Source organism: Watersipora subatra, chromosome 1, assembly GCF_963576615.1.
Source record: "Watersipora subatra chromosome 1, tzWatSuba1.1, whole genome shotgun sequence".
Classification (NCBI taxonomy): Eukaryota; Metazoa; Bryozoa; class Gymnolaemata; order Cheilostomatida; family Watersiporidae; genus Watersipora; species Watersipora subatra.
The window spans coordinates 22,463,581-22,475,668 of NC_088708.1; the positions used below are offsets into that span (position 1 = coordinate 22,463,581).

General features: G+C 34.9%; 1 protein-coding gene across 2 annotated transcripts; it reads left to right on the forward strand.

The window, feature by feature from the left end:
- Positions 1-3,397: 3,397 nt before the first annotated feature.
- LOC137407995 (protein N-terminal asparagine amidohydrolase-like) lies at positions 3,398-11,752 on the forward strand. 2 transcript variants are annotated; one of them, XM_068094388.1, is made up of 9 exons: positions 3,398-3,551; positions 3,823-3,925; positions 4,440-4,520; positions 4,700-4,829; positions 5,090-5,163; positions 5,468-5,575; positions 7,918-8,018; positions 8,264-8,377; positions 10,969-11,752. In XM_068094388.1, exons 1-9 carry the CDS (start codon positions 3,450-3,452, stop codon positions 11,152-11,154), a joined length of 999 nt encoding a protein of 332 aa, XP_067950489.1. In that variant the 5' UTR covers positions 3,398-3,449; the 3' UTR covers positions 11,155-11,752. The 2 variants fall into 2 exon arrangements, with proteins under 2 accessions (XP_067950489.1, XP_067950496.1); XM_068094395.1 differs by having other exon boundaries at positions 4,455-4,520.
- The last annotated feature ends 336 nt before the right edge of the window (positions 11,753-12,088 follow it).

The window sequence follows — 12,088 nt, forward strand, 5'->3', positions numbered from 1 at the left end:
ATATAAAAAATTATTTGCATCACTCTGTAGGGAATTGTGTCCTCTCTCAAATGATGTCTAATACAACAATCAATTTTAGAGCTGCTGCAAATGTAAACTATTTTTCTTAGTTAATGTTGTGGTCTCTACGTCAAAGATTACACGTATAGTACCCTATATAAAATTAGTGGGTGTGGGCTTGCTTGGAAACTAGCAAGCTCCAAATACATTTCCATTGGTCAAGCAGTTCTCTCATACACAGCTCTAGTTGACATGCCCACTTTACCCTCTTCAAGTTGCTAGGGCCCAACCTCTAGGGTAGACAATGTACCTACGTACTACTGTATGCATGTATCTATGTGAGACAAACTACAACCTTATCCAGATCTTTCTACAAGCATTACTGTAACTTGCTAGCAACCTTCTACATGGAACTACATTGTACATGGGTCTAGCATTCATTGCATCAACAGGCATCTTCAATAAGTGACTTGGTTGGCAATTTCCTAGATTGCATCAATTGAGCCTGTTCTCTTCAGGAAGCTGGGTTGCTACTTTGCAACAGCAGGACAGTTGTATCTCTCTGGCAATTTCTACTTTTCAAGACCCAGAAGCAGTATTTTTCCTTTAAAACCAGCAGAAAGTTCGGAGGTGCAATCTCTTTGAACAGAGGGTCAGGTATCCGACAACCTCCTTAATTAGTCCGCTAACAAAAATCTACTTCTATATTCTTTTAGATTATTTACTGTGTTTGATACAATTTGGGACTAATTAATGATCGGTTTGACTGTTTCAGTTCATACCCAATAGTAAGTACAATCGTACAAAGTAAACTTGTAAAAGTTATTATATTTTCAACCAGATTTTTAACCGAACGTGTGGAGTATAAAAAGTTGATTGGCTCTTTGCACGTTTGCGCTTTCTAAGTGGGGAAACTTTTGTAGTTAATTTGGCTACGTTATTCCTGTTACGTTTAACTATATCCATTGCTCAAAGTTTGCTATTGAAATAGCCGTAGGAAGCAATCGCTTGTATATAAGCAATCGCTAGTTTAAAACGTACTCGATAATTGTTTGCATGTGCGTTTAGCCATTAAATGTCTTTTGAAATGCAACTATTTGCGATTAGTATTTGAAGTGTCACCCATGTTTACTGTTATGTTATATACGGGGTGAGTGAGGTGCTTGCTAAACAGAGGGCTGGTAACCCCACCGTCATTTAAGCAGAGTTACGCCATTAATGGAGCCTATACAAACACTTCGAAAGTTCCAAACAAACATCGGCCTTGCCTACATTTATATAGAACTAGCTGTGCTACCCAGTGCTGCCCGGTTATTAAAAATCAGCTTATAAACAATGAGAGGTAATGGGAGTTGCCTGCCAATTGTAATTAACCTGGCACATTGCCAATAGATAATTTGAGTAAGCTTACTAATAAGAGCTACTCCTCTGCATGGCGTTCCGCCATGACCGAAAGCGCTAGCCTATTTGCTTCCATATAGCGACATTTATCGAATCTATCAAGCTCATGTGGTTTAGTTAGTAAGGCAGTCAGAGGTTCTGAGATCAAATCTTCTGCTTTACGGATTCATAATTGCAAGGTTTTATAGCAAGAGCTGGACATATACAACGATGACAAACTTTAAGAAATATATATATAGATATAAGATAGATTACAATGGACCAGTCTTGCCTGTTTTTGGTTATCGGCCAATGAAACTACTTGGGGTAACCTTAAAGCACTATCAAGTATACCACAAGAAAGCTCAGGTTTTGCTCCAACTCACACAGCAGTTATAAAGGTGACAACTCCATATTTACAAGTTTTCTTCTACTTCAAAGTAAATAAGTTTTATTATATGTGCTAGAATGTCTTAGCTAAATTGTGTTTACTTGCAATTTCACAACTTTATGCCTTCAAACAAACAATTTAATGTGTTCACATGATAATTATATTTATAATACAATCAATTACCAGTTTTTTTGTTCTTAATATAGTAGTTATAAAAATTATAAACAGGCTTGTTTTATGCAAATTAATGGACAACCCCAAAATTATTATGGACAATGATTTTAATTAAACGTGCAAGAAGTATGAAGTACAACATAAAAATTGAACAGCTTTCCATAATAAAAACTGAATACTAAAAAAGCATATTATATGACCTAGAAAATCCTTCATAGTCATGTTACAATAAAAATTATTAGCTTTGAATAAACAAGTCAAATGATCTAAGCTGTACTAGTATTATAGCAAGCTATGCCAGCGTAGGATTTTGTATGCAATGGACCTACATTTGTTTATAACATATATACATATTATAATATATATATATATATATTATAATAGCCAACAAGCATAAGTGCAATAAGAATACAGAAAGCATCAAATTTTAACAATACTTTATGATTAACATTCTGAGCTAGTGTTCGCATGGCCATGCTTTTGCTACCTAGCGGCACTGACTGTGAGGTGGAGGTAGGTTTTTTACATAAAATATAAAGTCTAACATTCACAAACTTTCTCACTAGTTTCTGTAATATAGGATGACAAGTGGACAGTTCACGTAGCATATCAATATTCTTCATGCATCTAGAAGCTATCAAAGTGCCTATATGGTTATTCTTAAAATGTGGTTCAAAGCTTCTCACGACTGACTCCCGCTTTTTGAACAGACCAAATGTGTCACCAGAAACTTCACACAAAGCACCTTCTTTAAACTTTTTTAATTGCAGAAAACCTGACCTGCAGGTGTAACACCAGATGTGTTTAATAAGCTGGTGAAACAACCTTCACATCCTTGCTTCAATTTTAGCAAACTCTGTAAACAATAGCCAGCTAGGTAATATAGTGACTCTTCTTCAGCTGCGCTGATTTCCTCACGTGAAGCCAGAGCTATATCTATGAGCTGAGGCTCTGCAGTTGGTACTTTTATGGTAGATAGCAATAAATATCTAAAGTACTTAATAAATTCATCTTCTAAATAGTTCAAAGTTTTGGTCGGTTTAAGATACTGTGCCACAGTGATAGTTTTAGAGCATATTTAAATTCTCTAGCTGTTGGCACAGGGTTTTTAGCCTGGTGTAAACTTAACGAACTACTAATAAGATGCTAGTGTTTTACATGAATAAAATTTGAAAATCTTTACAATTTTTTTGGTATGTAAAAAGGCTAGAAATGATGATTTCGTCTGTGCATAAATCGTATTTCTGGTTCAATACCTCAATTTACAACAGAACTTTATACGGCCACGTAAGTTTGTTTGGAACTTTTGGAAATTTTTTTATTTCCGGTAACGTAACATTGCTTAAACGACGCTGGGTAACCCCACCGATCTTCCTGCGCACTTTCGTCCCTCTCCCCGTACTGCCGCTGCACTTTCACCTCACCCATCCGTGTGCAGTGCTAAGGCTGGGGAATCTCTACATGGATGTGTTCTGAGAACACACGGAAGGGAGCCTTTTGAAGGATGCCTCTGCTTTGGGAAAATTCTCGTTCTGAACTCGACAAGGTTGCATCACTGTTAAGAAGCTCTTCCGACTATGACATTCCCTTACCAGATTCTTTGAAGGTACAAAGTTTAACTTTTTATTTACGAAAATTAAATTTGTCTCTTACAAACGGTAAAACATCTTTTAATTCTTAACCAACTGTCTCGAATAGCATATTTTAAGCTAAAGCCTCATTATTGTGCTTCATAGCTTTGGAAGTACTTTTTTTAATTTATTAGTAAACAATTTTTTCGTCAATTTAACTGCACAGCAAGAACTTATCTGAACATACGTGTAGGTGATGTTTAATATCGATTTTGTTTTACAACAAATATTGGTAATTTGCTGTAGAAGTTAGGTTTAGACTGGTCACAAAAGCTCTTAAAAGAAGTAAATGGAAATGTTCTATATGTATCACAAAGAGAGTACGGAATAATAGACCCCTTATCGAAAGGTAAGTTTTGTTTTTCTTAACCACCAAACCAAAATCTTGGACAAAGAATATGAGACAGACTAAACACAAAATTTTTGTATAATGATGTATGTCTTATATCCATCACAGCTTTACTGATAGCCGTAAGAATGCTACTGTAGAAACTAAAACTTTGTTACTTGAGTAGGTGTGCAGAGTTGTTTTGTGAAGTAGCATACCACACTTCGGATTTACAAAAATAATATATATAGTCATAGACTCGCAAAAAATTAATTATCCAATTCTATTAAAGATATGCTATTAAAGATTGTCTCTATTTATTTATACAGCTGCTAACAAAACTTTCTACCATAACTAGTGTTGCCAATGCTGTGCACCATTTTTACTTTTGCAGCCTGTTTTAGTTTGTTATCTGAATTTTAGTATTATAGTAATAATAAGTTTTTTAGAAGAAATATTGAGGTATTTGGTATGCTATTTGCTTCAGTATTATAGTGAAATTTGTTAAAAATAGATATGATTAACCATTTGCTAGTGTCTGGTGTTACAGGAGAGATCGAGTATATTGCCACAGATAGCGCAACCACTTGCCACATTCTAATACTCATTCATCCAGGTACAGTTGCTTGTTACCTGTTTTCAATGTTTTGTTACTTGTACTAGGACTACTACTTGTACTCTTGGAGACTTATGTGCTTTTCGAGGTTAGATGCAATAAAGAATAGTCAACATCTTCTCTGTTTCCCAAGCAGTCCTAGCTCATAGCTCACTGATTAGCTCAGTACTGGGTTGTAGAATCGAGAGTAGTTGGCGTAGCTCATTTTGATGGCTGCAACACGATGCAAGGTGTCCAGGAATTGCTGACATCATTAGATACCAGAGTGGCAGCAATTGACTCGTCCTCAGCACCGTCTTCATCTCTCCGGTAAATTGCTTAAATGTGTTCCTCAACTAACACTGACAGATGAAGTTATAATGGCCAGGCTTGACTTGTATATTTACTAGACAATTTCTTATTATATCTGTGTAAGAAAAAGCACTGTCCATCTAAATTTCAGAATGAGAAGTATGCTATTGCTAATGTTATGCATATTTTTTCCATAAGATAGTTTTAACTTAGCCTTGTGATGACATCTTAATATTGTGAATAAACTAATAGCTGGCAATTTTTTTCTGTTTTTGTAGTTACAAGCTCTACCTGTTTGGAGGATTTTCTGACCCAAAGGGAACCTCTAAAAGTCTCTCTTTGGACCTTTTAGGTGAGAACTCAACTATGACAAATTGAAAACATGGATATCTGAATGCACTATATATAGCTGTATTCAGGTGTAGAGGTATAGTGTACTAGGGTATAAATCTTTAATGAATTTATCAGATTTTTAGGTAGTCTTGAACTATGTCAGAGATACGCAAGTATAGCTGTTCATTTGTTGTAAATGTCAATACTCACATAATACACATCCATGGCTATTCATGTTTTTGTTAACATAAACTGCATTTATGTGTGCTACACGCTTGTCATGAGGGTTTATTCTCATAGAATAGGTGCCTATGTATTTATAGATGCTCTGAGTGAGTGCTCGCAGTTGCTAGAGTTGACAGCCTTGTGTATTGGAGAGCAAAACAGCAGGTATCAGGATGATATCTGCTATCCTATATTCTATGGGGCTGGTGAGTTTCTCATTATCTAAATGTATGATGTGACATCTTGCTTGGTAGGTAAGGTACTGTGAGTGTGACGAGAAATAAACATGAATGAAATAAGGTCACTTTTCTGGGGGTTTCTTATGGTTAGGAAATTATCTGCTCTTGTTTAGTAATCTTATTAGCAGAATTTGTTATATCCTCACCATATTACAAATAACAGACTCTGTGGTATTTACTGATATTGGATGGTATAGCATTACATGAGTATGATAGCGAGGCTTTCGGATCTATGTAGCTGCAGAATACCGGTATAGCACAAATCATTATATAGCGCAAACCATAATATACCACAAACCATAGTATAGCACAAACCATAATATAGCACAAACCAGCTCCTGTCCTATTGACTAGTTGGAAGCAAGTGCAGCGTAAGAGAACTTAAACAGATCCATTGTCTACACCTTTATCTAAAATTCAGCTTTCTCACCTTTCTCTTTCACAAAAAAATTAAGTCTGTAGATGTTCTGCAGGGAAATATTGTGAAAAAATTCAGTTTCTATTCATGTCTGTTCTTACATATTTTGAGAGTATTAAGATGTAACCATGATTGATGATATCATCTACAATGAAGTGATCTTTGACTATATTTTTGATTTAGGGCTGAAATAAACGTGTATAACTAACATCAATGAATATTTCCAATTATGTCTGTACAATTCTCTGGAAAGTCTAAAAGTGACTATTTACCTTGATACAATCTACCCTTGAGGTTACAATTTATTGCATTTGCTAACTTTTTCTTGGTAACCTTGTTACATTTTCCTGCTGGATCCGTTTAAGAGCTATAATCCTTAAAAGCTGTGTATTTGACAAGATGAAGGTTATACATATCTTTGGAGACTACATAACCCAACACTGCCTTCAATAGTGTGGGTGTCTCCATTTCATTTCTAGATTGAGCATTAATTTTTTTCTAGATTATAATCTAACTAGCTGTGCTCCCGGCGTTGCCCGGGTATTAAAAATCAGCTTACAAACAATGAGAACTGATGAGATTTACTTACCACTTGCTGGCAGGCAACTCTCCAGCAAATGGCAGACCATTGCCAAGTGGTCTGGCACATTGCCAATGGAAAGTTTCACTAAGATAATTAGTAAGCTTCAAATGCCGGTAGGCAAGGACATTGCATCAGCATTGTTGCCCAGCTAGGCTATTCTAATAATAGCTATAGCCGGAATGCAGACAGATATACGACATACAGACATACTTTGAGAAATATATATGTATAGATAAGTGACAGCATATTTTAGAAATTTTAAAGTATGCTTGTGTATTGGTGCCAGAGTTGGTGTGGTTGTGATTAAGCTTCTGGAAGCTTCTGTAAATTACTATTCCTAAATGGTAAGTTTTGAGCTGAAATATTTGTGCAGTCCAACTTCTTTATATGAAGTTGATTCAATTTATGATCAGATTCTTTTGTTTAAACAGCCATATGTTGTAACAAATATGGTCGTAAGAATACATTAGTTTGTTTTATTTGGTCTGCTGCCCACAAACCTGTTATAACTCCTAAATGAAAACTTCAAGTCATGACATGTGCCGTTGCAATAAATTCAAACTATATATTATGTAGCTTTTATATAGTTGTATACTAATTTAAAAACTAAACAAAAGCTAAATTGTATAAAAACCCTAAAGGGATAATAAAGAAAAAGCAGTTTTTATTATCAGGGTGCCTTACAGCTGCCTTTAAGGTGAGTGGTGTTGGAGGTGCGGGGGTTGGAGGTGCGTGGTGTTAGAGGTGCGGGGGTTGGAGGTGCGTGGTGTTAGAGGTGCGGGAGTTGGAGGTGCATCGTGTCGGAGGTGGGGGGGTTGGAGGTGCGTCGTGTTGGAAGTGTGTTGTGTTGGAGGTGCGTGGTGTTGGATGTGCGAGGTGTTGGAGGTGCGTGGTGTTAGAGGTGCGGGGCGTTGGACTTGACCATACATAGGTCAGGAGGTAATGATAATAGCCAGCTTGACTCACTCCAATTTACACTAGGTCAAGGTTAGACTAACTCAACCTACATATTTTTATTATTACTCTTCAATTATATAAGTTTCTTTCCTAATAATCACCAGCTCTGTATATCTATCTAAAAAACTGCACAGCTTTAAAAAGCCTTAATGTGAACAGTAATATGCAAAGACCATAGTCTAACAAAACATTATAGCTTAAAACTTTCAGAGCATTTAAGCTATTTCCATTACACATTAGCCTGTGTTCTATGTAAAATTTAAAATATACCACTTATAAATAATTTTTTTTTCTTGATTACAATCATAAAAGGAGCTAGCCCTTTCAGGTCTTATATGCTTTCTGTTTCAGGAGTTGACTGTAACACTCTGGAGGTACATAAGATAGAGTGCAGTGATAGAGGGCCACTTCAAGATGTAAAATCATGCCGCAACTTTGTCGGTCCAAAAGAGGTGATTACACTTATTGCTAAATTTATATACTCACTGGCGATATTGATTCTTGTTTCTGATTGTAGATTTCTTTTATATCGACTTGAAATAAGTTCTACTGCGTATAAATTATTTCATACGCCATCTTGGTCAAGAGAGTATGGTACTGGTTGTCGAGTTATGGTATATTTTTGGCCTGACTATAAAAACTTTTGTTACAAGAAAACTTAGTTTGCATATCATGTCATGCTTGATTCTCTTCTCAGATGGTGAGCTGCTGGGATCATACAACCCGTGAGATGTTTATAGAGCCCTTTGACTACCAGCCTCTCAAAAAAATAGATCTATGGCTTAAACAGTCGGATGAAACTCTGCTCAAGGTAGCTTTAGATTCACAAATTTTAAATGTTTATATTTGGTCTCTCTTCAGCTTACCACAAACTAGTCTTAAATGTGTTATGTTAATTATATCTCCCGATTCAAAAAATATTTGTGTGATGTATATTGCTGTGTGATGTATTGTGATGCTTCTCAAGAAAGCAGTTCTATCAGTCTGTTTGTTTAACTCTGTGTCAAAATATGAAAAAGATTTGCTGGTATCCATCATACACCTTTAAAAACAAGTTGTTTGAAAGATATATCACCAAGAACAAGAAATTATGCCATTAAAATTTATAATTGTCTAAAAGCTTGCAAAGGTGAAAATCAATTTTACACGGCCATTTCACTCATTTAGATTGTAAAATTGTTGTTTTTATCAAGGACAAACCATAAAATATGGGCCAATAGTGGCCATCATGTCAGTCCTTAGACGTTTTTTAAGCTCACTTCTGATTAGTCACTGATTTCCAAGTTAAGCTTACAGTATGTATTACATTGCTATTTTAAATGGCAATGATATCGCTTCATGTGTGCAAAACTGCTGCCAGAAGGTTTGTTATGCTGCCAGGAGGTGAGGTATGCTTCCAGGGGGTTTGGTAAATAACAACAAGTTGCTAATTGTGACAAGTGATGCTCCGATCTAAAAAATAAAAGCCGATTCGGGTTCCAATCTGATTCACACCTAAAAACTGACCCAAACCAGATCTTTTGTGTTGTATGATTGATTGTTGTTAATTATGAAAAATAAAAGTAAAATATATAATTATGTATTTGTATTTAATCCCACGACCAAACACGAGCGGAGCGAATGTTTGAGAGTTTTATGATAAATGCATGTGCACACAACTCACGAAAATTATTCATCAACAACGTCGCAAACCCTTGTACCGAAATCTCATCAACAAATTTAACCATTTTTCAATGGAGTCGTTTAAGTATAATAACAATACAAAACACATATAAGCCTATTTAAATATGTTACCAAGTCTTTGTAAATTGTCGACAATATCTTAAAACTTACCCATCTGATCGGATTATACACAAATAGACAGATTAATTTGACCGCAAATCGTTATGAAAACTTGCCAAGCCTTAATTTTATCAAAATTAAGACTGGCAAACGAAACACCAAACGACAGAGAATAGAACCATTAAGTCGTGCGCATTTCACGAAAAAATAATGTGCACATTTCACAAGTTTATAGAATTGTCGAATTGCCGAAGGTTTCTGTAATTAACGTAGAAGTACCGAAATATAATCGTTTCTTTTTTGCCGATTTCAAAGTAACTGACATTTTGGACACTTTTGACTACTTTGTTATTCTAACTGATGTCCAAAGCAGTGAAAGCGAAGGAAATGACGATGATATTTTTTTCTAACGATTCTTATGAGATTATTACAATATTTAATTATAAGTTTGGATGACTATTGAAGTGTTATAGTCACACTAACAACATCGATAATGGTCAATATGTTACTGTTATTATTTTTTCTAAATAGTTTTGTTAAATAAATTTTTTTTAAATCTATATAAATATCACAATTTCTTGATATTGTTAGCTATGACGTTTTGAAATGTAAACAAAATTGTGCATTGGTTTTCTATTATTACTGTATTACTATATTAATAATATTAGTTATTCTAATAATATCAGTGCATTTTACTTCTAATATTGGCCAATATTGCATTTCTCCTATTGCAGGGGGAGAGATATAAACATATAATCTTTTCCTTTCATTATTGCTGTTTGTTGAACATAATAACACCCACACCCAGTACATTACAGCTACCATTGCAGTAATTCTATTGCACTGCAGTGCCATTTGACTGCTAATATTGCATTTCTCAACCATCAGTACCCTTTCTTTTTTCCCATATCACTTTGGTCGGGAGCTGTATGACAGGGGAATTTCTAGTCAAATAAAATATATTTATTCAATTTTACTTCACTAGATAAATAGAGGTAGTACATCACACTCCTAGCCTGTGATTGGTTGAAATAATTTTCACCTCTGTAAATGTGAAATACAGCGCTTGTTACTCACGTCCTCACTAAAACTGGAGACTTGTTCACGGACTTCAACTACGTTGCTCAGTTATGAATTAAAGTAATGTTTCAATATAAGGCTTATTTTGATAGTTATATCTTAGTGATGAAAACCTTAGTTTAGTGTGGTGGACTAAGTTACTATTACTCTGATCAAAGTGGATATGTAGCAAAGGTCTGAAGTTTCAGGCTTTATTAAGACAAAATCACCCGATACTGAGTTTGTGACCAGAGGCTCGACTAAATTTGGAGTTGTCATACCAACACTCACACTACTTTCAGTTGTTATATTTTTTAATTTTCGGTTCAAATTCTCATTTTTGAGTTGTCTCAACATTCACATATAACCAAAATTAAATTGTTCACTCTTATTTTCAAGATGTTTTGTTAGTTTGGCTATAAAAAATCTAAAAAAGCAAAACTACATGTGTTGGGAAAATATTGCATGTAATTTGTTATGAGCTGCCAAAATCAGTCGCTTACAGTTACATAGATATTTATCACATATCATGAATATCTCACTCATGCTTGTCACTTGTAGTATTTTTCTACCAGCCCTGAGCAGGAACCTCCACATTTTGTGGCTAGTCTGCGCGCCTCCTTACTTTGCCTTCTAAAGCACCCTCAACCTCTGACTTCTCTCTTCAAGGATGGCATTGCCTTTAGATTTAAACTCGTAGATGGCCACTGGATAGAGGTCAAACGAGACACGTCAGCAAAGACATGAATTGAATGTAGTTTTTGCAAATATTGATTCGTATGAAGATGTGCTGTGAGATTTGTGGCGGATCATGGTTGCCGGCTCAGATCTCTAAGCGGATTATAATATCCTAGATATTCACAGGTTCTGCTATTTTCTAAACCGTAATCAATATTTATTTAGAGCAATTTTGCCTAAAATCACCTGTGCACAGATCTCATTATGGCATGATAGGCTGGTGCTTTTATATAACTTGCACTTTTGTGAAGAAACAGTTCTATAGTTTTATAGATTAATCAAGAATACTGACATTACTACAAGCCTGTTTGCTGTAGTGTTTTTTTACCTTACAATCAGTTTTGCATTTTTCATTTTATGCTGCTATTATTCCCAATGCTTGATGCTACAAATGAAATTAAACCATTCCAGAAGCTTTTTGTGAAACATCAATGTATATAGCTACATATGTATATATATATATATTTCTATCCAATTACTAATTCAAATTTTATTTAGATGTATTTCATTATATATCATTATCTGTTTTATATGGTTGGGCGATCGAAATGTCCTCATGCCATATCTCGATTCTATAATGCTGTTAAATATACCTGTTCTTACTCTCTCGTAATTAATTTATTGCCTCCACAAACTCTTGCACCTCTATAGTTAATATATTACCTCTACAAACTCCTACACCATTGCAGTTAATATATTACCTCTACAAACTCCTACACCTCTGTAGTTAATATATTACCTATATAAACTCCTACACCTCTGTAGTTAATATATTACCTCTATAAACTCCTACACCTCTGTAGTTAATATATTACCTATATAAATTCCAAAACCTCTGTAGTTAATATATTACCTATATAAACTCCTACACCTCTGTAGTTAATATATTACCTATATAAACTCCTACACCTCTATAGTTAATATATTACCTCTACAAACTCCT

Bases quoted from the DNA above. Each gene is read 5' to 3' on its own strand.
- LOC137407995 (XM_068094388.1), top strand. From the start codon at position 3,450: ATGCCTCTGCTTTGGGAAAATTCTCGTTCTGAACTCGACAAGGTTGCA. The intron at 4,830-5,089 runs GTAAATTGCTTA...CTGTTTTTGTAG, and splicing joins GCACCGTCTTCATCTCTCCG to TTACAAGCTCTACCTGTTTG. The intron at 8,019-8,263 runs GTGATTACACTT...TTCTCTTCTCAG, and splicing joins ACTTTGTCGGTCCAAAAGAG to ATGGTGAGCTGCTGGGATCA.